We start from the raw sequence: 25,685 nt of genomic DNA on the forward strand, positions 1-25,685 counted from the left end.
AACAAAAGCTTATGGTAAGTATCTAATTCCATTCTCAAAAGAACAAAAAACCCCCATGAGATTGGCCACAGCAGGCGAGACCAAATGTCTGTTTAGCCCCATACTCTCTCTCTGACAGCAGCCAACTCAAGATGTTTAGAAACACAAGGACAGACAATGCCATTTCACAGAACCACAGAGTAATCTGGAAGGGATGGGACTTCTGAGGTCATCCAGTCCAGCCCCTGGCTCAAGCTGGGCTTCCCCTTCTGACTCCTGCCAAAGATCTCACCCGCTCAAGCAGTTCTCAGTTCAGCAATTTCCTGAGCTAGAAGCAATGCCTTTGCGCTTTCTTCATTACCTACTAGCAGATAGTCCAAGAAAATCCTAATTTACCGCCTCTGATATTCCTTATCTTAATATTTAGTGATTTATGTGTTCAAAGAGCTCAGTTTCAACCACTACTCACTCCTCCGCAGCTCCACTACAGAGACTGCGCACGACAGAGGGCACACCCCATAAGCTCAGTCAGAAGTCCAAAATGTCCAGTTCAACACTCCAAAAAGAAACAAGGGAAATTACACAAGATGGTGTTAACTTGGCTGCCTGCTGACTTTGTTATTTCCCTCAAATTCCAATGTTTATATATATAATAGAGAAAAAACTGGTTTTTTAACAAAAATAACAATCCAAACAAACAGAAAACAGTGCATTTGAATGCCAAACACCCAACACCTATTGTCACAGGCCCCAGGGCTGCAGCATCATCAACGTCCACAGTCTTATTTCAGTAGCACCCAGGACCTAGCAGTATCAGTCTCATCCTCACTGTTTCATGTCAAAATAAAAACTATTCTTTGTTGTAAAAGAATCCTCACCACCACCTCAGCCCAACTCTGAGCGTAATCCCACCAAAACCTATGGGTGTCCTTCCACTGACTTCTGGGGGAGGTGAAATGGTTTCACAGAGTGCTTACCACCTACAGCTTTCAAAGAGAAGTGTGCAAATATTCCTGCTTTTCAAGTGGGAAACTGAGGAAAGGCGATTTGCCTGAGATTAGCCAGAAGTGAGATAAAGCTGTGCCCCGACTCCTGCTGTACCTGCGGGCTTACACAGCCTTGCTACGGCACACAGTGCTGTAGGTGGTCGTGCTACAGACTACCACGGGGTCGCACTCAATAGCATGAAGCCTGAAATCAAACAAGTAAATTTGTACTACGCCCTGTAAAAATCTCTGCCCTGGCTGCTCTCTCCTTGCTGGACAACCGACAGGGATACACAGATTGTAAATGCACTGGCTCACATTCCTGGCTCTCCCTCGCTGTTACACACCGATCCAGCAACACACAGTACCCTGGCAGACCTGGAGCAGGGCGCCTAGGTGGACTCCCAGCAGGTGCTGGCGTTCCTGCCGCCCACGGAAGGCAGCCTGCCTGCCTGCCTGCCTGCCAGCCAGCCCCGCAGCGCAGGGCAGCGTGGCGTGAGTAGGTGTGCCAGCACAGCTCCCTTTCAGCTGCGCGCAGCGGACTGACTGTAGGGACAGGCAATGCGCTCAATCTGGCTTTAATTAGCTCCGGCAGCCTTATGTTTGTAATAAGAGCGAGCGCTTTGTTCGGGGCATGCAGGGGACCAGGAGGCTGTACGCTTTTTGGGGTGCCGGGAACGGCCCGAGCGCAGCGGCTGCTTCGCCGTCGGGGCTTGGCAGCGGGTGGCCAAGCGCTCTCCCTCCCGAGAGGGAGGTCGCCTCCTCGGGTACTTACACCGGGGTGGGCTGGCAGGGGAACTGATTCCAGGCGCACTTGTACTGGGCCTGGATGTAGCTCTCCGTCCCGTCCAGCACCGAGCAGCTCACGTTCCTGTTCACTATGTAGGCGCACCAGTTCCTGGGGGGGGAGAAAGACAACGGCCGTCAGGGACGGGCAGCGGCATGAGGGGCCCCACACGCCGCCCCAGCTCGCCCGCCCGCCCCGGCTCGCCCCGCCGCCGGCAGCGGCTCCTGCGGCCCCCTCCAGGACGGGCGGTACTCACTTGCTGCGGGAGCCCGGTCGGGTGTACCGCAGGTGCGGAGTGGCGTGGCTGAGGCCGGCGCCCAGGGCGAGGAGGAGCGGCAGCGCCCAGCCCGAGGGCGCCGCGGATCCCGGGCACAGCTCCATGGGGCGACGGGCAGCGGCGGCGGGCGAGCCGGGAGGACCGGTGCCTCTCCGCGGGCTCCCTCTGTCCGTCCGTCTGTCCCGCCCGCCCTCGCCCGCTCCCAGCTCCCTCACTGACGCAAATCGCCCCCCCACCCCGTTTCCGCCCTCCACGGCGGCTCCGCACCCCCCCTCCGGCCGAGGCGCCGCTCCCCTCCACCCCCGCCCGGCCGGCCCCGGCCCCCCGCCCCGCTCTCGCCGCCCGGCCGAGGAGGAGCGGCGCTGCGCGCAGGCGGAGGGGCAGCCGCCGGCCCCACATGGCGCCCGGTCGCCATGAGCGGGGCGCCTCGGGGGCAGCCCCCGCTCCCCGTCCCCTGCCCGAGCTGGCCGGCGGCCTCCCCCAAGCCTGTTTTTCCCACTGGAAAGCTGCTGGGGGGAGAGGGTCGGGCCCCCAGGGAAGAGCGGGGCAGGCACGGGTCCGTGCCTTCCCCGGGGGCCTGGGGTCTTGGGGGCATAGGGCAGCCCCCAAACCGCGGGCAAGTAGGGCACTGGGTTCACCTTCAAGTGGAGTGGGCACAGGCTGGGTGGACTCTTGGTGCGTGTGAGGGAGGTTTTGGTGGGCTTGCTGCCATGCAGCAGCCCTGTGGTCCTACTCGACACCACTGCCTTGACATGGTCTGCATTCCCTTGCGCAGGCCAGCGGCTCGTTCCAGCCCTTGGGCCTGGCACGGCTGCTGGTGGCAGCCTCTGCAAGGGAGGTACAGTAGGCCATTATTCATAAGGAGAACCGTTCACTGGGCAGAGAGAGCAATGGGCGTTCAAATTCACTCAGACATTAAAATCTAACTTGGGCACCTTGAGTGGGTGACCTGCCTGTGCAAGGCCATCTGCGATGGGTCCCACCACGGTCCGGACCACAGGGAGGCCCCTCTGTCCTCCTCAGCTCCAGCTCTTTTGAAGCGATTGCTTAGGATTCAGGCAAAACTGAATAAAGCATTGAGGCTGGGCCAGGGCAGGCTGCTCCCACCAGAGGGAAGGAAGGGAAGGGAGAGAGCGGTGCTTGGGTGGAAAAGAGGTTAGGACTGAGATTTGGGAGCAGTGCCTGCTGCTGCTGCTGCTGAGCCTTACCAGTCCCAGCCCTGCCCACACACTCCCAGGCCCCCCATGGCCACAGCAGCTGCTCAGGCTTTCTAGGTCTCACATGCAGGCAAAGCAGGCAGCAGGGCCAGGCCTTTTCTTCCGCTGTAGGCAGCGGCCTGCCTGAGCTGAACCTGGACCTCATTGTCTGCCCCAACCTGCTGAAAAAGGCAGGTTTCATCTGCCAGTCTTACAGTCGGTCTTGCCCAACAACTTCACTCGGCCTCTGAGTCTGACAGGGAAATAAGCTTTAAACGCTGAGGTGAAAATTATGCTTTCAGACTGCTTTTTAGTAACTGTTGCACTGGAAAAGTACACTAAAGCTTTCTGCCCCCAAGAGAAATGTGTCCTGTTACAGATGCATAGGAACACTGCACTGGTGATAAGTAGCAATGGGAAAATATGAGATTATTACTGTTACTTCAATCTGTCCCATTTCACTTGAAGAAATGGCACCCTCCTAATGCTCTGCAGCTGCTTTGGAGAGGGTAGCACCTCACTGTCTAAGAAATTATGCTTCAGGCAAAGGTTAAAGAATTTGCTGTGCCACTGTTTACATTTGCAAGAGTATGCTATTCAGGCATCATTATTTGTGCCAGCAGAAATTATTTGGAGTTTCTCCAGCCTGAAGAAAGCAAGACTACAGTTCAGTCCCTAAAAAGCAATGAAGAAGGAAGGCTCTTTCTTCCTTTTTCCCCTCCTCATCCAGTCAAGGAACTCATGAAGTTGGTCCTTTTCCAAAAGTGATGAGCAACATGGAAGAGCTGTACATTGTCCCACAAAGGGAAAGTCAGTGAATAATGAAAGACTGAGGTCATGCTCGCCTAGAGAATGACTGCATAGTACAAAAATTAATAGGCTGATTTAAACAAAATGAGCATGAAGCAACAGTATGTTTCCATATGCAAAACATTGAGCTTATACTTTGGTGAAGGGTTATAAAGCAGATGTTACCTGATTTACCATGAGGGCACCCATCTAGCCTGTGAACCGCAGACTTGATTCTGTGATCAAACATATCATGGGGCACTATTAGAAGGAGAGTCGTTACAGCCTTTGCTTACCCTATGGAGATAGCAGATGATGAGTCAGGAGTTGCCTGTAACTTCAGGATTCTGTGAATGTTCACTCAAGAACTGTGCAAGAAAGCCTCTCTCCTGATTTCTGATATACAGGAGTTGTGCCTTTACTGTCTGGATCATCTACTTTGTAAATATTATGAAACAGGAGTTTGATAGTTTTTGCTGCCATTACTTTAAAAGGGTATATGAGACTTCTTCCACTGCAAAACACAGTGTATTTTTGAGTTTGATTCATTTAAAATAAACCATAACAATGAAAAACAAAATCCTGCAGGACCATTCACTTCTCCTCACTGAAACCAGAGCTCTGTGGGAACTTGAATGCAAGCACTGTTGCAGGGAGGGAAGTTTTATGCGTGGCTGCATGATGGCTCAGTACGGAGTAACAGCAGAGGATGACTTGTGCTGAGAAGTATTAAGCTGAATAGAAATGGATTAATTTGGGCAGATGCATACAGTTGACCTCAACTCCTCTGATATTCACACTGGGCCTATGATATCAGCTGATTCAACAACAACCAGTGCAGAAATTGTGCTTTGCCAGGAAAGTCTTCAGCTCAGGTGCATGCTGAACATGTGGTCCAAGCTCTGCTCATGGCTGCATTTTTTCTAGGGGTGTAACAAGTTATATTTCAGAGTGTAAGTATGAAGGTTAATTGTGCTCTCAAGAAGACAGCAATGCTCACACTGTATTTTTCAGTGCTATATCCTCTCATCTCTAAAATTCACAGAAATCCCAAGACAGATGGTTCTTGCAGTACACGGAAAGCATCCCTCCACCCCTCCCTCCAAATGGAGCATAGAGTCTGCAAGTGCACTAGGAGGGCTTCGATGACTGTTGAGGTCAGTACACATGTGACTGTTGAGGTCAGTACACATGTCCTTGGGAGATGGAGATCACAGACCTGAGTCCATAAATCCTTTTAAATTGTTTTAAAGTTCTTGTTTCTTTTCTAAGCAATCTGGCTGTGTTTTCAGCACCAAGATCAACCACACAGGAAACAACTAGGGCCACATGCAAGGGTCTGCCAGAGAGAGAAAGGTGCATGGAGTGGGTGGGCAGAATAAATAGCAAAAACATCATCAGAGTATTTACTGCAGAATTCCAAAAGAGAAATGTGCCTTTAATGGTGTGGTACCTGGAGCGGAAATGGTGTTCTCCCTGCAGTTTTCCTCTCTTATGTATCAGCTCTTTCTGTAGATTTCAGCAATAAATTGCTTTGTGAATTCTGGGTTCATTTTCTTCAGGTTCACCACCTCAAAAAATTGCCAAAATAAACTGATGTGAGTGGTTTTTAGAAAGGCATTTGTACCCCCTTGACACTTCTCTTTAATAAAAAAGCTGTTTTGTCTAGTAATACTGTCTGTGGCACAGAAGGTCTTTCAGGTATTTCTCACCTGGCTATCAGATGCAAGAATCCAGCTACAGCTGTGCATAGTCTGACTTTAAATTTGGTGCTGTATTAAATCCATCCATGAGTCAAAACAGGTCACAGTGTCCCTCTGGTATTAGGGAAAAAGAAAAGTTTGAAAGGAAGCTGTAGGAAACTCCATGCTAACAGAGGAAGGCTTGGATTGAGGTGTATGACGCATGCTGGTTTGGATATACCAGGAAAAGCACTCCGTGGGGAAAGAGAAGATTGAATACTGTTTTGCAGAGACGTGATACAGCTTTGTCCTGTTCATTTGGCCTGGTGTATATGTTGCTACATAGTCATCTTAGCAGTAATATTAACATTAACATTTCTAATTCAAGTCTAGGATTGGTGTCCTCCAACTTCTCCCCTCTCAGATGAGATCATGAGCTTTTTTTGCAATATCTTCTCAAAAATTATTCCCCTACTGCAAGACTCAGGTTTCAATTTTGAAATGTTTATGTGTAATCACCTCACTGAAGTCAGCCAGACACATATTTAGCTGTGAGTGTTTAATGAAAATTAATGACCAAATGAAGAGTAAATAACAGATGTTAATAAAATTACTATTTATAAACATGTTAACTTAAAGAAAAAAATCCAAGCCCTAGGCAGGGGTGCATAAACAACCAAAGGAGAGGAGGGAGAGTAGAAGATTTTGGTTTTCTTTTTAATGCAGAGACACCTTGGAGGGCTATAACAGTTATGCAACTATAAAGATTTTGTTAATTCCACAAAAAAGGTCTGTAGTGGACATCCACTCTAGCAGCTTTGGAGCATGCAGAGAAATAGCCCATGTGGTCCTGACTAGTGCTCAGGCCACATCTTCACCTAGCTGAATTGCTGTATTTGCCTATCTAGGCGCTGACGGTGTGTTCTATGAGCTCTGTGGAACAGGCTTGGGGATGTTTCAGTGCATGGGTGGGCAACCTGGCAATTCCAGCCTTTCTTCCTTGTTGTTATTTTCTTTTTGAGGAAACTTTGTGTTAAGTTCACTTATTTAAACAGAAAACCAAATCAGTGTATTACAAACAGCCCAAACATTGCCCAGTTGTGGCATGCATTTTTTGTATTAAAACTGGTGCTCTTTGTTGTCATAGTTATGGTTTTGGCTAGAGAACAAAATAAACAAAGGCTAGTCCCTAGGAACAGCTATCTGAGCACACTATTACAATCTGCTGAAGGCTTCAAGACAGCACAGCAGAGATAAATATACATTATCCTCCACCAGGAAGAGTGATCTGCCTGAGTGTTGGAGCATTGTAAACCACAAGTATGCCACACTTGTCAAACGTCCTATCTACTTTGTACTGAATAGTCATGACAACTGAAGAAATAGTGATTGAGGTCTACACTGCTTCCATAGGAAAGATAAGCGCTCTCTCATATTACTTTCTCACTATATAATGTGAGAGGACTGAATGACATACCATCCACTGTTACTATGGATTTCTGAGCACAGCAAGTCTGGAGCCTGTGCAGAGAGAAGACATCAGAGTATAGGATGACAATCAGAAGAAAACGTTTTAATGCTCCGCAAGATCTTTCGGTGAAGAGCCTGAGGCTGGCTGATACATGCACAAAGGTGGAAGAAGTTAAAGAGTACTGGAAAGAAGATCAGAGGAGATCAGCATTTCTTGGCAGATGGGTTGGAGGTGGGAGGGTAGAGGAGGTATGGGGAAGAGGTTTCTTTTGTGTCGGCTTATCTTTGATTTAACTACTGCTCTAACCTGCACATACAGTAGGACAAAGTTGGTTCACACAAAGCTAAGTCTGCTACCTGTGCAGAGACCTTTCAAAAAATCTGAAGGAAAATTGCTGAAACATACTTAAAGACCGAGTCTGAAACTGTATGCAGTGTTTACCCTTGCTGTAAAGAGTTTCCTCCAATCTCGCTTGTTATGAAATCAAGAATTGTCATATTGGTTTTGATATATCACCTCTGATAGTAATGCAATATTTCAGAATAAAAAATAAAACTGAGGGCATTAATTATTGTGCAGTCCTTACCTCCAATACCGGGCAGCTTCCAGAGTTTCACGGTTTGCACTGCCCGTCTTAATCTGCCACTCTCTGATTGAATTAGTCAGATTTCAGCTTTCAGGATTTTTTGAAGATGAGCTGGAAAGGAGAGAAAGGGAGTGGCACATGACTTTACAGTGTTTGGGACAAAGCTGTCAACAGCTTTTTAAACAATTACATTGTTGCTGATAGAAAATGACTTTATTCTGAAGATTTAATTCCTTGTTTATCTGTTTATCCAGTCTTTTGCTGAAGTTCCTGGTGTTTTAACTAAGCCAGAAAGTTACATGAGTTTAACCACTACAGGTGTGAGTTTCTATGCAGACATTATAATCTCAGTTTAGGCATAATAGATGTTGGTTTATTTAAAGGAATTGATTAAAAATGCAGTAAGTCTGCTTAAAATAAAGAAGCTCTTCCTGAAAACAAGAGATGGAAATTCTTGGTGTCGATAAGACCTAATACTGTAATTCACAACATTGTTCTTGCTTCCTTGGAAAAAACTCCTGGCCTAATTATTTCCCAGTCAAAAAAATGACTGCTAGTTTTGTTGCAAATATTCTGGTAAAGAAATCAAAATTTACTCACATAGAAGAGTTAGGTTTGATTAAGGAGTAAAATTTTGAAGCATAATATATAGGATTGTTAAGTTTGAAATGTAGCCATAGAAACTTTAGGAGCTGTGTTATGTGTGACTATAGGAACCTTAATATTGTTAAAGTTTGAAATAGCTAACCATAGAAACCTCACCAGAAAGTTACTGGTCTTTCTATGTTTTGTTTCAAGAAACTAAGGGAACTGTCATGGACACCAGTTTGCTGCTTGGAGACCCCCTTATCCTTCCCATCTTGATTTGAGTATTGATGATTCCAATCAGTAGAGCTAACTGTAACTGACCAATGATTGTTTTTAAATAAGAATTTTGATAAGATTATATAATCAAAGGACCAATCATTTTAAAGGTTAAATTTAAGAATGAGCATAATATGCATTTTTATGTAAAGAGCTTATGTAACAATGACCTGACAGAAAAAGTCTATAAAAACTGATGAATTTTGATACTAAGTGGGACACGCCTTTGGAGGAGAGATCCCCTGTGTCCCCAGCGCTGCAATAAACGAAGTGCCTGCTTCTTAACTTCACATTGGTGTTAAGGAGTTTTATTCTGGATTTCGGTAACAGTTTTAAGGAAGCCTTCTGTACATTTCTTCTGATTCTTATCTATTTTGCATTCAAAAGGAAGGTTAAATTCACCTTCTGTTCAACTTGCACACAGTAAAGAAGATTTAGGGTTTTAAAGAAATTTTGTGTTTCGAAGTGAGCTAACTAAACACAAAAATGCCAGGGATATAAGACCTCATTAGGTAAAGACCATGGATGCAAGTATTTCATGCTTCTTTGCAGTCACACCGTGTTTTTAGAAGAGGATTTATATAGGCTAGTTCATTTTTCTAATTCAGCAACACTGAGCAAATTTCTTCAGCTTCTCTAGTTTCTCCCTAGTAGAAGGTGCTGCTCATTATTTGTCCTGTAAATTCTTGTCAAGGTTACAGCAGCTTTCAGATGCAAAACCCCAAATAAAAGACAAGAAGAAAACTAAAATCTGTTTTTTCATCTGCCTTCTCCAATCTTATATTTTCACTGGATGATGATGTTGTGTGGCTGTCCTAAATCTCAAAAACTACAGTGCAAAACCTCTGACTGCAGCTTCTCGTGAACAAAATGAAATAACAACTCCAGGCCCTGGTGCCTGCAGCCAGTGAGACTGCTCACTAGAAATGCAAAACTATGGGGAGGAAGCTGGGAGGAGAGTTCCTTTTAGCAGATCACTGTCTTCACACTTCCCCAAGGCACTTTTCTCCCCCTACTCAGTTCCCAAAGGTGCTTTTGTGTGGAAGGACATTGGCAACCTTCTACAAATACAGGATGAGTCTATAATACTTTTAATTGCACAGACCTACTAAAGGACCAGGACTTCCTACATAATAGTAAGGCTATCACTGTCCAATTCATAAAAATGAACATGTAGCTTTTACCCAAAAGAGTTTACAGTCAAATCAGACTCCGGCAGGAAATGATACACTGCCTGTGTCTCAGCACAGCTGTAATCTCCACTATTGTATTGTGACATCTTATTTTGTTATAATGTGAAATGCAAAGGAAACTATCTGATCACTTTTTGCAGTTGCTTTTGATTGTTTTTTATCATTCAAGAGTTTCAAAAGAGGTGGCAATTTTTAAAAATGGGAAGTTAAACAAAAGAAGGAAGAAAATGAAGTAAAATTAAGAGGCTGCACAAGAATGTAACTGGGGATAAGGCACAAAAAGGCATTGGAAGCAAGGTGTGGAAAGAGGTGGTGAGCTCTGTGGTGTAAGGATGGGCAGCATCTTGCTCTCATACATGTTCACATCCTGTGAAACGTCACATCTGCCTTATTGTATTGTACTTTCTTGTACTTCATGTACTCTGACATGAATTTCTAGTAGTTGCGGCTGGGGGGGAAGTGTTTGTTCTTCCTCAGGCTCCCCCTGTACGTTGGGGACAGCCTGGCTGTAAATGTTTCACTACTGAAGATGACCCCAAGTTGGGAGGGAGGGTTGATCTGCTCAAGGGTAGGAAGGCTCTACAGGGAGATCTGGACAGGCTGGATTGGTGAGCTGAGGCCAATTGTATGAGGTTCAACAAGTGCTGGGTCCTGCACTTGGGTCACAACAACCTCATGCAGCACTACAGGGTTGGGGAAGAGTGGCTGGAAAGCTGCCCAGCAGAAAAAGACCTGGGGGTGCTGGTTGACAGCCGGCTGAATAGGAGCCAGTAGTGTGCCCAGGTGGCCAAGAAGGCCAAAGGCATCCTGGCCTGCATCAAATATAGTGTGGCCAGCAGGAGCAGGGACATGATTGTCCCCCTGTACTCGGCACTGGTGAGGCCACACCTCGAGTGCTGTGTTCAGTTTTGGGCCCCTCACTACGGGAAAGACATTGAGGTGCTGGAGCATGTCCAGAGAAGGGCAACAAAGCTGGTGAGGGGCCTGGAGCACAAGTCTTATGAGGAGCAGCTGAGGGAGCTGGGGTTGTGTAGTCTGGAGAAAAGGAGGCTGAGGGGAGACCTTATCGCTCTCTACAACTACCTGAAGGGGGGTTGTAGTGAGGTGGGTGCTGGTCTCTTCTCCCAGGTAACAAGCGATAGGACGAGAGGAAATGGCCTCAAGTTGCACCAGGGAGGTTTAAATTGGATATTAGAAAATATTTCTTTACTGAAAGGGTTGTCAGGCATTGGAACAGGCTGCCCAGGGAAGTGGTGAAGTCACCATCCCTGGAGGTGTTAAAAAAACCACGTAGAAGTGGCACTTCAGGACATGGTTTAGTGGGCATGGTGGTGTTGGGTTGACAGTTGGACTTGATGATCTTGAAGGTCTTTTCCAACCTAAACGATTCTATGATTCTATGATCTCTAAATCCCTTCTGAAGGGATGTGTGGTTGCAAAGACAAATATACCAAGAAGCATATTAAACTGGAAAAAAGGAAAGTTTGTATCTTATTTTATTCACTGAGTTTACCAAAAAATTATCTGTGTTTATTCTAGAGGTTATTCTAGAAATTATTGTAAAAAAATTATTCTCGAGAAATGTTTTGCATTGTGTCCTAATTGTGTGTCTAATTGTGTGTTAATCAGACTACACAAACCATTTGTATTGAATTTCTCAGGGCTGCAGTTAAATAAACTGGTGATAGCAGTGCTCTGGTTTAATCAGTTAAGCACTCTAAATGAACCAAGGGCAACATCCTTAAATCAGGTAAGTACTTCACTCCCACCAATTTTGATGGGAGTTAACAGACTGCATCTCTGTGAAAACTGGAGCTTAAGCACCCAAGATTTGTTTTAGTCAAACCTCTTCTGGGTAACATCACTGGATACCATCTGAGTGCATTGTGTACCTCAGTCTGTCACCTTCTTTTGAAAATCTCAGGCAAAAATCAATAGTTTAATTAAACAAAACCAAATATTCTTTTGTTCAGACATGCTGGGTTAAAGCATTCTAGGACTTGGGCAGCAAAGTTCATGGAGATCGGGGAAGTATAGAAGTGTTTTCCACGTAGGATGGCCTTGTTGATTATTTCTCTCCAGTACTGGGAGAGGTGGGTAGGTCAGTTTAAATACATGGCTCCTAACAAGCAATAGCCATGTAGTTAATTGCAATTAGTAGAAAGTGAGGAATATCTAAATATGTATTTAAACTGTCTCATATCTAACAACTGACATTTCCATTCTGCATCATAATATCCTTTAGCTAAGTATTTATTAATTTTGATAAATACTTACATTTTAGAACATCTCAGAGATTTCAGTAGTATCTGTAAGTTATCTGTGAGATAAGTCCAGCTCAGTCTTGAATTTCCTTTTTCCCACCTGAGATCAAAACCTCCTGGTGACACCATTTCCTCTGATTCATTCATACACATCCTACACTTCAGCACTGTTCCTGCTGCAGGCTGTACGGATGAGCATTCTTGATCAGCCACCAACTTGTATCCTCTTTAATTTGTCTTTTATTGTTAAAAGGAAATATCCATTCCCAAAGAGGGTGTGTCTTTTATATTGTTTTGGAAGAGCAACGACTACAAGAATGATAGTTGAGGGAGAAGAAGTTAAAATGTTGAATGTTGCTGGTGTGTTTCCTGTGTTGTGGACCGAAAACCGGTGGATCAAATGACTGTAATACTTCCACTGAACAAAAAGACTGCATGCAGTAGTGGTAAAATGAACTCATGGTTTCAGAATTTACTTAAGAGAACATAAGATATGAAGAATTTATGTATAGCAGCATGTGTTCAAGAATGAACTCAGTCATGGACTGAATTCAGGGTTATCTGGCATTATTTACAGCATTCACTTTTACTTTTAGGAGCACAGAATTTCAGGCTTGTAGAGTGTTATTTAAAATACTCTTTTATGACAGTTAAAATTGAACCCAAACTTTAGGATGAAGTCTGTCAGGCATTAATACTCTCTGCGCCTGTTGGTGTTAGGCTTTTCTTTTTATTCCCTTTAGCTATTTACAGAACAATATGGTGGGGTCATTACGGTTCTAGGATGAGAAATGATTAAGGGAGGAATCCTGTTGTTTTATAGGTACCTGTCAGTGATGCTAGAGGATATGAACAAAATCAGAGCTTTGTTGTCTTCAGTGTTACATGGTTGCAAGTTTTGTGCCAAGGCCTGGTCTCTACAGAGAGTTTTGCCACTTCAGTTATATTAAGCGTTACAGCTAGAAAAAGATCTGCACATACAGCTGTGGTTATCATGCATAAACTGGTATAGCCTATTTCAGTCTGGGAAGTGGTTAAACTCTGTGCCAGGTGAAATTCCCTGTATTCCAGTAATAACAGCACCCATGCTAAGTGTTGTAGGCCAGCTGAGGTTGGGATGGAGGGGGAGACAGTGGGAAGGAAGCAGAGAAGGGGTAGGGAGTTTTGGTCTTTTCTTTCACATTGTGTAGCTCTTTCTGAAATAAATGAAAAGCTTACATTTGTCATTGCTGTTCAGAAATATATTGGCTATCGTTTCTCTCCTGCCAAATTACATTGTGGAGGAACAGGACAATCTCTGCTGTGAGATGCTGCCTTACTTCATGTCAGTCTACACATTCAGTTTGAACAGTTTTCCGATGTTACCAACAATAGGCCACTTGAAGGCAAACATTCAATTAATAAGTCACACCACCTCATTCCTACTGTTTCCTTGAAGTTTGTCATTAATAAAGAAATGTCATTAATAAAGAAATAACACCACAGAGGCTGTAGATGTAGACATATCTTTAAACTGCACTAGGGGAAAATAAATTTTCTGAAGCACATTAGGATGTTTCCTAATTGGAGGTCAAGGAAGTCACTGCAAATTATTACACTGTAATTTCACTGCAAATAGTATACTGCAGAAGATTAGCATGAATTATGGGGACAGTTCTCTTTCACAGAAGAATACATCTGTATCCAGAGCATATACAGTAAGCCAAATGTCTAGAAACATCAACTGTGTCTAATTGAAGAGGTTTAGATTAGTTTTAGATAACTCACAACAGCCACTTCACTGACTGTATCCTGAGACAGTCAAAACTTCACTGCCTCATATGCATGAGTTGTCCTTTTTGCCCTGAAAAGGTGGGAATGCTTCCAAGATCTTTATTCCTAGAGAGGTCTGATCAGTTCAATGGACTTCACAAGTTACAACTGTGAAATCCTGATGGAGGAGGAATGTTTTATCATTGTTAGATTATGGAATGCATTTTGTTAACATCAGTCTTCTCTTTAAAAAAATGAGGCAGAAAAAATAATCTCTGCAGCTACTGTGCTTCATTTGTCTTTACAGTTTTTTTAGTATTGCAGCATCTCATGCATTTTGCTTTTTTCATTCAAGCTCCAGTTCCTGGAATTCCCGTGTGATTTGAGCACTTCAGATTGTATTGCAAGAAAAAGTTAGTTCTGGCATTCCTTCTCAAAGAGTAATTTGAAAACCTGACTCAAAACCATCCTACAGAGTCAGAAACAAAAAGGCAAGTACAAAGACTTTTATACTTTTTAAATATCCTGACTTTTAAGCCACTCTCCTGATATTTTTTATTGCTAGAGTTTTGCAGTAACTCACTCTCTTTATCCAACTGCTTCTGACTTTCAGCAGTACTCTGGAGTTGCTGTTCTGGACTTGGCAATGCAGATTATCTTAAAGCGCTATTTGCTATGTGGCACATTAAAAGGCAACAAAGACTTTAATTAACTTCTCTATCCAATTACGGAATCAAAGTACTTCACTCTTCTATCTTACAGTTCAGCCTTCCTTTTCAATTACTTCATTCCATTTTCCTTGCATGTTAGCTTTCTCTGGTACAGGTCATTTAACTGGGTTGAGTTACTGGTGTGAAACTTATAGCATAGGTACGTACTGTAACTTAGAGTAAAAGACACTTTCCCTTCTTTTCCCTTAATTCAGTCTGTGGTAACTGGGTATTTATATTTCAGCTGCCCCCTAAATCTGCAGACAGCAATTCATGCCTGACTTATTTCTTGGTGACTTGCAAAACTCTTCTGAGATGAGAGTGTTCAGGCTTCCTAATTGCTTCCAGGCTTTAGTGATTCTAACTGTGAGGAACTCAGCTTAAAATTCAAGCCTCGATCCTTTGCATGGATATACTTTTTTGGTTTTAGGCAGTTAGCAAAAAAAAAAAGGAGGCGGGGGGGCGGAGAAAAAGACAAAAGTCCACAGCCAAACATTGCAACATAGGTTGGACACACATCCAGGGGTGGAAACAAAACAATCCTTCTCTACAGACTGTCTCTAGGGTCTGGTCCTGTTTTGCAATTGGCAAAAAATGGTTATAAAAGATATTACACTGACAACAAAACCTCACTGCTGTTAAGGACGAGGTTGGCTTGGGCCTTTTGAAGGCGAGGGGCCTCTGCAGGTTCCATGCTCTGCCTGAAGCATACGTGGTCTGTGAAAATGAGCAAAAGCAGTAAGTACAAAGTTGCTCAGTGCATGTGCAGTTGGTGCTGTAGCTGAGATTGTTCATAATGCACAATATATCCATTTGTGGTTCTTAGACTACTAGCAGACTGGTCTGCAGGGTATTGAGAAAAGTGGGCAGTTGCTGTGAAACTAGGCAAAATACCAACAAAACCCATTTTTATTTGCTTTTCCTATCAGACAGTGCATTTGATTGTACAATACAGGGAATCAATTTGTACAGAGTACATCTTGGCTGGTAGACCCTGGGAGCCATTTCAGATGGGAAGCCTGAATTTTGGCCCCCTGTGTCTGTGCTTTAAGGTGTTAGCATCTGATGTGGCTGCATGGACCTGCTGCTGCTGAAAATAGAGACTTTTGGAACATTCAAAATTGTACACATGTAAATGAATGATGGCTTCTACCTCTGGTCAAGACATTTATCCAGTGTAGTGAGGACCAGACTGTTGAAAAAGACAAGACCCATCCGCAGTTGGTCTCTAGTAATTATTAGAAATTCGGTTCTCTTTCTGATATTTTAAACAAAGAAAAAGGGAGAAAGCATTTGGTTTTAAAAGCTTAACTTTGTGTGCGGGTTACTAAATGACAGTTAGATCATCCAAAACAGGCAGATTTTGTAGCTATAGCAGTCAATGATGAACAGATCAAGTCTACTTGTCATCACCATCATGTACACAAATGGGTACCAAAAGAGAGCGACCGTATTGTGTTCTGAGGGTGGAAATCCAGTAGCTTGATTTTCAGTAGTACAGAATAGCCAGCAGCTCCCACAGAAGTCTACTGCATCACTGCCTACAGGAATGAATCCTATTTAATCATCTTTAATTTCCATCCTGGAGGAATTTATACCAGCAGACTTAACCTGAAGTTTAGGAAAGAAAAAAATTAATTGTGTGAAGTGACATCCAGCACTTCATCTTCAAAGCCTTTTGGACCCTTTGGCAGAGATAATGCGATAGTTCTTTTTTCATCCTAAAGACTCTGGTTTTCCTTTTTCCTTTTGAGTGGAATTTTACATTTACCACTCACACATCTTCCTCAATCTTTACTTAACATATATATGCAGAGGATTAGAAAACAGTTCTTTTTTAAAAAGTAAGCTGACAGAGGAAATTATGCAGATGAAAGCTCTAGATGTTACAGATTCTGAGATGGCATTATTTATTTTTCACCGAAGTGAATTTTAATGGGATTTGACTACTTCTGTATCTCTCTTTCTGTGTAGTTGCTTTGTCAAAGTGTTCCAAGACCAATAATGGGCACTGCCCAAAACCTGAGGAATGTTCTCACAAATTTCCTTATTTCCCAGGAATCAGAAGCACTGCTGGACTGAGTGAAGGGAGATATACAGTCAGTGTGCATGCAAAATAAGGCAAATTGGTTCCATAGACAGAGCAGACTTAAAAGTGATAGCTGTGATTTTGAAATTCAGAAACATTCTGAAAGCTGAGAACAAAAGAACAAGGTAACAATTAATAAACTTGCTGATTTACAAAGTTCTAACTGTATTGTAAATGTTTTGCAAAATTGTATTTTAGTGCAGAACACTGAACTGCTTTCTGCTTTGCCAACTCAGAAAAAAAAGCCCAGATTTCTTTCCAGTTCTTACCCCCCAGGAAGATGGCATACTTTTCGTTATGATTTTTCACATGCAATCTCTGCAGATGCAGGAGAGTTTTTCAACAGAGGAAGGGCTCACATTTCAAGTAGTGCCGTGGAAAATGTTCCATATCATCAGGTCCTTGACACACTACATAGATGTGTCAGCATGTCTTTATAAGGATCTGGAACAGTCAGTCTTGGCAACAGAGCTAAGCAGCAAACTCTTTGACCCCAGATTCCTCTATTTTGATAATGTTATCATGCATTTGACACAGGGTCACTGCTATTTTCTTACATACAGGAAACTTCCAGAAAAGAAACTGGTTAACGCTTCTTCAAGAGAAATCCAGTCTGAAGTGATAACCTGGACCCCAAAACAAATACATTGCAAATATCCTTTGTTTTATAGCTATGCTAGTTTTCTTATCTGCTGAGTGCAAGAGGATCTAAATATGAAACAATTCTGACAGATCATTTGAAAACATGGTTATGCTATTGAGAAGATCCATCTGGAAAAGCAAAAAGAAAAAAATGGTGTGAAAATATACCATTTGATTCAACATCATGAAGCATGAATGAGGTTTGAATTTCCTTAGTAGCATCCTGAGTGTAAAAGTTTGAATATAAACAGATCTGAATAAACCATGTTAATTCCAGATAAATCTATTTGCCAAAATTCTAACAAAAGCATCCACGTTCTGCTTTCTCCATGCCTAGCAGAGCCCCCTCCAGACCCTCAGACAATGCAAAAGAGTTCAGAAGTTCACTTGTTATTTGCACTTCAACACATTTGGTTAAAATAATGTTTCCAATCTTTCTTTACACCAGAAGTCATATATATTACCATTCTAAGATAAGAGACAGTAGAGCACTTCAGATTTAAAATGTATTTATGGGATTTAAAAATCAGTGTATCAATATATAAGGAGCAACTCTTCTCCAGAATACTTGACATTTTGTATGTAAAGCACATGAAGTATATCTGCTTATATTCATAATTATTTCTCTTTCTCCAAGCCCACTTAACTTAATTTTCTAGAAAATACTGCTTACACTTCTGAAATGTTAACATAAAAAATGACTCAGACTTGCATAGTCTAGAACACATGTTCCCACACTGGGATTCAGTGGGGGGCTGAGTAACTGGGGATTAGATGGCTCTGGAAGCCACAAGACCCCCCACAAGGAAGATAAGAAATCTAAAAAAAATCAGAGTGTTTTCTTTCCCATAAGAAAACTAGCCTATTGTACCACCAAACCTTGTTTAAAATTGATTCTGTTTCCATGACCTTTCAGCAACCTAGGGAAGTTACGTGATCACAATTGTGAGGAAAAGCGGCCCATAAAAAGGCTTTGGGGATAGAGTATTCGGCATAAGTTGCAAATCCACTACATAGAGGTTTTGCAATGTATAATCACTAGAATCCTGAATCTATGCCTACCTGTCGATGTGGAAACAGAAACAGGCTTTAGGAGTCTCGCTGTTGAGGTTATCCATAAATCTAACACAGTAGTACTCTCGTGTTGATAGATGTGTCCATCTCTCAGTTCAGGTTTCATGTTACTTCTTGCGTACTTACTTACCTGGGATTTTATTTTCAGGAACTCCAGCAGTTTCTGGTTTTCTGCTCATCTTCTCTGTGCTGTCAGCACCTAATTGTAGGGACCTCCTACCTCAGGGCTGAGTCTCTTGGGGGCTCTTGAAGTCATCTGCCAGTAGCCTCCATGGCTGGTTCATCTCTAACCCTAAGCTGCTTCAGTCTTGGAAGTGTCTTAACAACAGAGGCTGAACAAACTGTCAGGTCTCCTTTTGGGAGATGTGAAACTTCAGACCCAAATTTCAAAGCCTGTGATGTCTGATTCCTTATGCCTTCTTCATCACTTTCACTTCTCCCTTCCCTGCCACACACTCCTCCATTCAGACTTCTGAGGGCTCTTTTTTATATTTGAAGTATCTTAGCACATGTGAATGGCAAAGTTTGGTAGAGGAGAGAGACTACCAGCATTACAAGCTTACTCTTAATAACAGTTAGGAGGAAAAAGTAAAGACCATTTTGGCTTTGTGCAGTGTGAGACAAGCACAGCCCTCTGCCAGCACTCCTGCTGGCCTCACAGAGTTTGCAGAGTAAGAAGGATGACAAGAATAGTCAAATCTCATACAGGTTGGATGCTCTGACACTGACTCCCAGATGAGCTCAATTCTGGAGGTAGATAAAAATCTTCATCCAGAGTCCAGCTGGGTAAGTCAGTCTTGGCCTGACCACCCACTTTGAGGCATTTTTTTCCTTTTAAGCTGTGCACAACAATAAACTGCCTTTGGCATCTGAAGGCTCTCCACTCAGAATGTAATTACAAACTTCAAAACGGTGGTTAAAATGCCAATGAAGGACATGATTAGTTGCAAGCTTGCACATGTCTGTTTAACAACACAGTGCAACAGCAACACACCATAACTTAGTAATTGATCTAACCCATCCCCATTTTTACCACACTGTTGCAGCATTTTGACTCAACCAGCCTTGTTGTATACCTTCAGGTCATTTCAGGTGTGGATGACGGAAGATAAAGTTGCTATACTGAAGCCAGCTCTCTGTAGCCAATTTATCTGCCAAAATTACCATTTGCAAGAGAAGCAGGCTCAGTTTCAGCATGTGAGGCTTCTCGCATGTGTACCAGTCTTCAGTGTGCTTCCACTTCAGCAGCTCTTTGATTTCCCATCACTGAGTTGGCTCTGGTATGCATTACTAAAACTACTCTCATGACTGCTTCTGCCAGAAGTCCCTAACATCAAGAGGACTTCTAACCATCCCTTCTCACTTTTCACAGGACATCATCTGTCCTAGAATTGCCCCAGGACTCTGCTGAAGAAAAGAAGCTCTTGAGCAACTTGTAGAATGACCTCCTCCATTGTTTCAGAAGAATTCTTTTCACTGCATTCCTGAGGCTGTCATGAATCTTCCTCTTGCACAACCAGCTCTTCCAGCTTGAGCAGAGCTGGACCTGCAATCTGTATCTTCCAACACAGCAGTCATTAATTTAGGTCGGTATTATACCTGCACACACGTGCACATATGTGCTAAAAGATCCTTAGAGTTAAAAAGACAGGTTCTTGAAAGTAAGACAAAGTGGGAGCATGCCAGCCCACCTTGTCTGTTTATTATGAGGCAGTCTTTAATTAAGTACTAATTTTATGATACTGCCATTTCATTTCTCTACTATATTTTGATCTAGTTGTAACTACATGCTAAAAGCAGGAGCTGTATGTAATATGAAATTTGTTTTCTGTTTACTGGAGAAAGTTAACTTTTAGTTTTTTGGGCTCATTTCCATTAAACAAAGTATCAGCAACTTTCAATTCAATAGCACAGTGTTTTATTCAGTAACTTTTTAACCTACCAAGTTTTTGTGAAAAATGATGAATGAGGGGTTCCCAGTTAATTAATTCTTCCAAACTTGTAAGTACACTGGGGGAAAATAAAGTAATTTTCCTGTTCTAGAAATCAGGCTTGAATGCAACAATTTGTGTACTTCTTGCCTGATATGGTTTAGTTGATTTGCCACAATTATAGGATGAGGGATAAAGAGGGAGTGGGTGATAGGAAATGAGAGTTCACTAAATGTCCTTCAAGCAACTAGAATGTAACATTCCTTTGCTAAAGAGAGTGAATATTATATAGTTTAGGCAGAAATTCTTGGACTATGTTATTAGATGAAAAAAAAAAAATCTTACATCATTTGTTCTTATGTAAGACTGTGAAACAAAGAGTTCTGGTGGTGTAAAATATTTTCAATTTTGGCAAACTGAAGAAAGGTCTATTCTTTGTGGCCCATTTCTGTTGCAAACTACATGTGTGCTTGATTGTGTGCACACAAACAGGGCCTAAATATTGTAGTTGTAAACAACTAGCTGCAGCATACTATAAAATAATTACCCACAAAGTAATGAGTGGGGATTTCTTTAGAGCCCTCGTAAATACTCAGTCCTATAACTAGTGAGAGTTGTCAGAACCATTAACATACATTAAACATACAGTAAAAATTGTGGAATTAATATATTTGCAAATTGAAAGTGCTTGTTGTTTGCCTCTAATATCTGAAAATTTTCCTTAGTTTTATATACAGATTGGTTTAAAATAAAATTGCATTCAATTAGTTTACATGCACACATTTTTTATGTAAGTTTTGTTTGCTAAAGCTGAGACTGCTCTGTTCCTTGTAACCATTTCATTGCAGAGTAGACATGCAGCACAGGCGTAGATAGAGTATCCTTGCAGCTAAAATACATCTAGTCAACACAGTGGCTCTGGTTGCAATTTTATGTGTTTCCATAGTCACTGTGGGTGTTGGAAGAGCCTGTTTATGGAAATATAGAATAGTAGAGGAATTATATGTATGCATATACATATATATCTTTGTGTGTGTATGCACATACACATGTCTATACTTTTTTATGAAAAAGAAATTATCCCTGTTGCTGAAGCCTGGGGAGATGATCTGGTGTGGCAGGAATGTCAGCAATACTGGATACACCCTTTCCAGCAACAGGCAGAAAGGGAGGCTAATAGCTACTTTGTACTTAAACATATTGTTACTGTTACCATCAGTGAAATGTGTTTATTCCTAGAGGATAAGCAAACAGACTTTTAAAGAACTAATTTGGGCTTCTCCTATGCTAGACTGCATCTTGGCAGGTGAAAAGGAGTTGACTGCAGATCTGTTCTGTGATGGTCGCCTCAGTGGAAACAGTTACACTTGGTGTGTGCTGATGAAATGCAATCTTAACCGGCTTTGCTTCCTAAATATGAAAAAAACTTGGGAGCAGAATTTATTGGGAAAAAATGTTGATGCATGAAAGCAGACAACATTGTAATGACAGTTCCTTACTAATGCTTTATTAAATGTCCATAAATGTCCATCAAATGACACCACCACAACCCTGGCCACATTCTATAATCATAAAAGTCTTTGATTAAGAACCCCTGTTCCACTGGCTAGGAAAAGAGATTAAAAACAACGGTGACTCCTTTCCTGCTATCACATGGAAGAAAAAGAAAGTAAAAGAGAAGTACACTTGAGGAGTCAGAAAATACAAGCTGTGATAAAGGAGGATGAAGGTATCAGCAGAAAATGACTGTTAGGACTAACAACAAAAAGAAAGAATGGAAAGTCTGAAGCAAACTCACTCCTGGAGTGGGACAATATTTGCCCAAACAATATTAATTTTTAATGAATCTTCAAAGGCCTGAGCAGTGTCAAGTAAAATGGAGTTCTTTGAATCATAGAATGGTTTGGGTTGGAAGCAGGAACTTTAAAGGTCATTTAGTCCAACCCTCCTCCAATGAGCAGGTACATCTTCAACTAGATCAGGTTGCTCAGAGCCCTGTCCAACCTGGCCTTGAATGTTCCCAGGGATGGGGCATCTACCACCTCTCTGGGCAACCTGTTCCAACCACCCTCATCATAGAAAATGTCTTCCTTCTATCTAGTCGAAATCTACCCTCTTTTAGTTTAAAACCATTACCCCATGTCCTTTCGCAACAGGCCCTACTAAAAAGTTTGTCCCCATCTTTCTTAGTAGCCCCCTTCAAGCACTGAAAGGCTGCAGTAAGGTCTCCCCAGAGCCTTCTCCTCTCCAGGCTGAACAACCCCAACTCTCTCAGCCATTCTTCATAGGAGAGGTTCTCCATCCCTCTGATCATTTTTGTGGCCCTCCTCTGAACCTGCTCCAACAGGTCCATGTCTTCCCTGTGCTGAGGACCCCAGAGCTGGAGGCAGCACTCCAGGTGGGGTCTCGCCAGAGTCGAGCAGAGGGGCAGAATCACCTCCCTCGACCTGCTGGACATGCTTCTTTGGATGCAGCCCAGGGTACAGTTGACTTTCTGGGTTGCGAGCGCACGTTGCCGGCTCATGTCCAGCTTTTCATCCACTAGTACCCCCAAGTGCTTCTCTGCAGAGCTGCTCTCAATCTCTTCATCCCTCAGCCTGTACTGATACTGGGGATTGCCATGACCCAGGTGCAGGACTGTGCACTTGGCCTTGCTGAACCTCATGAGGCTCACACTGGCCCACTTCCCAAGCTTGTCCAGGTCCCTCTGGATGGCATCCTGTCCCTCAGGCATGTCAACTGCACCACTCAGCTTGGTGTCATCAGCAGACTTGCTGAGGGTGCCCTCAATCCCACTACGTCATTGATGAAGATATTAAGCAGTACTTGTCCCAGTGCGGACCCCTGAGGGACACCACTTGTCACCCATCTCTGTCTGGACATTGAGCTGTTGACCACTACCCTCTGGATGCAACCATCCAATCCATTCCTCATCCACTGAACAGCCCATCCATCAAATCCATATATCTCCAATTTAGAGAGAAGGATGTTGTGTGTCAAAGGCCTTACAGAAGTCCAGATAGATGACATCCATAGCTGTTCCCTTGTCCACTGATGTAATCACTCCACCATAGAAGGCCACTAGGTTGGTAAAGCAGGACTTGCCCTTGGTGAAGCCATGCTGGCTGTCTCGAATCACCTCCCTGTCCTCCATGTGCCTTAGCATAGCTTCTAGGAGGATCTGTTCCATGATCTTCCCAGGCATAGAGGTGAGGCTGACCGATCAGTAGTTTCCAGGGTCCTCCTTTCTACCCCTTTAAAAAATGGGTGCAGTATTTCCCTTTTTGCCATCACAAGAGACTTCACCTGACTGCCATGACTTCTCAAATATCATGGAGGATTGCCATTCCTGTGTCACAAAACATACACACCTTAGTGAACTAGACCTGCCTTGAGTGCTCATAACTTCAGTTGTGCTTTATTCACCAAGGACAACTGAGTTTGTTTCACTTCCCCCTCTCCTCCAACTGAACTACTGGATCCCAGTTATCTAGAAACACACAGCAAAAGGGATGGAGGAATAACTGCAAAATGCACCTGTAGACACTGCACCCTTGAAAAAACATATTATAGCAGGTAACTTCTATGTCTTCCTATTGTGAGCAATTGACAGTATGGACCATTCATCAATGGTGACTGCAAATCTCTTGACCAGCTTAGTTGAAATGGCATTCAGAATAGCAATATAAACCTAGCTTCATCAAATATGCACCTACTTTGGAGGCTTCAGAGCAAAACATCCAGTAATTACACTGCTCAAGTCTCACAGGGTGTCTCAACAGACATTTGGAATGGGTGCATTTTTCATCCAGGCTACTGATGTAGTGATAGCATAGCATCATCCTGCAGCGGTTCTCTGCCTTGCTTACTGCTCTGCCTTCCTTTTGCTTTCCTCCTTCCTTCTCACTGCTCTTTCCCTGAACTGGAGCCCTGGTGGACAATGGGACTTGGAGAGGCCCTGGAGGTGGCAGAAGGAAGTCACAGATGAGATACATGTGGCTAGAGAAGTACTGGAGAAGACGGAGATACTGGGATGGCAGAGCTGTGGAGCCAGGGCTCCCGATGGTGGGGCTGTAACACCACAGCAGCGTGGTTTGGAAAGGAAGGACTTGTCACTGACCAACATCACTGGGTTACATGGGGTATCACCCCTCACCTGACACAGGCAGTCTCTGCATCCCTGCTTGCTAGAGGAAGAGCAGAAAGCATGAAGTACACACTAGCCTAGAGGAAGCAGAGCTAAAGCACGGAGTCAAGCTATGGTCCTTTAGAGGTGGGTGAAGGCAAAAAAAAGCCTCGTCATTGACATTTTCTCCTCCGCTGAAGGGAGGGAGGCTGGGAAGAAGATAAGTACAGTTGCTGACACAAGCCCAGGCACAGGACTCACTTAAGGTTTCCTCTTGACAGACTTTTGCCAGAGGTTCCCTGTCCTACCAGAGAACTCAGCAGCTTACATCATAGAGGCACGGCCCCCTGTCTCTCCTTGTTGAAGTGACAGGTGCTCTAATTTCCATCTTCGCTGATGAGCCCAGCATACAACACGATGATACTGGGGTCTGATGGGGCAGGGAGAAATAAAAGCCGCAAGCTGGTGAAAGGGCAAGTCTCAGGTCTTTCAATGGGGGAAATCTTGTCTACCTTCTGAGCGGGAAAACTGCTGTGGGGGGTACAGGGCCTGCTGTGTAGAGTGGGGTCACCTGGCACAGCAATGGGCCTCCTACTCAGCTTCCTGACAGCATGCAGTGATAGGCCGACTGCAGATACCACCTCACGCTGGGACAATGGCACCATGCCAGTGTCTCTGGAGGTCTCTGCTGGAAAAAAAGGAAGAAGGTGAAGTCCTGTCTCCCTGAGCTGGGAGAGGTGCCCGCAGCCAAGAGAGAACCCAGGGGATTCCCAGCCAGCCCTGCTCTGTGGCTGCTGCCACTGGCTGCAGTACAGTCAGGGCCTGACCTGGTGTGCCTGCAGCCCACTCCTCCATCCCATCACCACCCAGCTCCTCTCCCCACAGTGCAGCAGTGGGCAGCAGCCCTTCCCCATCCGGAGCTGCCTCCAGCCTCCATCAGAAGCCAGCTCCTTGTTCCCATGAGCTGGCCCAGGCCCCAGCCAGAACTGCTCCCTCTCACTTTTCCTGCACTGCTCTACACCAGCCCCTCATGAAATCAGTGAGACAACATACACACCCTAGTTTTTAGTCCCTAGTTTGCTCTGTAACAGAGTAAAGAATGGGTAAACTAGAGAAACAACTGACACCTTCAGAGCTTGGATGTTTTGTCAGGACCAAATCAGCTGTCCTAAACAGCTATGCAAACCAGTAACTTGCACTGTAATATCCTGCAACCCCTCTGCTGAAAAATCCTGAAAATTCCCTGGTGAAATTTCCCAAAATCTCTGATAGCTGTTGCACAACTCT

General features: G+C 43.7%; 2 protein-coding genes across 5 annotated transcripts in view; both read right to left on the reverse strand.

The window, feature by feature from the left end:
• EMILIN2 (elastin microfibril interfacer 2) overlaps window positions 1–2,206 on the reverse strand; it is a 32,555-nt gene extending 30,349 nt beyond the window's left edge. Inside the window, exons 1-2 of the mRNA XM_049818444.1 lie at window positions 2,009–2,206; window positions 1,741–1,863 (exon numbers count right to left, since the gene is read on the reverse strand). Coding sequence (XP_049674401.1) covers window positions 1,741–1,863; window positions 2,009–2,133 — 248 coding nt within the window. The 5' untranslated portion in view covers window positions 2,134–2,206. The remainder of the gene's footprint in view (window positions 1–1,740; window positions 1,864–2,008) is intronic.
• Window positions 2,207–12,321: 10,115 nt separating this feature from the next.
• The window catches only part of SMCHD1 (structural maintenance of chromosomes flexible hinge domain containing 1), a 106,601-nt gene continuing 93,237 nt past the window's right edge, over window positions 12,322–25,685 (reverse strand). The window contains exons 48-49 of one of the 4 annotated variants that reach the window (XR_007508292.1): window positions 20,284–21,240; window positions 13,871–19,900 (exon numbers count right to left, since the gene is read on the reverse strand). Coding sequence is in view for 1 of the 4 variants with exons in the window: in XM_049818413.1 (XP_049674370.1) it covers window positions 21,219–21,240 (22 nt within the window). In the remaining 3 variants the exon portion in view is untranslated. Of the gene's footprint in view, window positions 21,241–24,160; window positions 25,084–25,685 lie in introns of those variants that run through there. The other 3 variants (XR_007508291.1, XM_049818413.1, XR_007508289.1) reach the window with 3 other exon arrangements.

Source organism: Accipiter gentilis, chromosome 2 (genome assembly GCF_929443795.1).
Source record: "Accipiter gentilis chromosome 2, bAccGen1.1, whole genome shotgun sequence".
NCBI lineage: Eukaryota > Metazoa > Chordata > Aves > Accipitriformes > Accipitridae > Astur > Astur gentilis.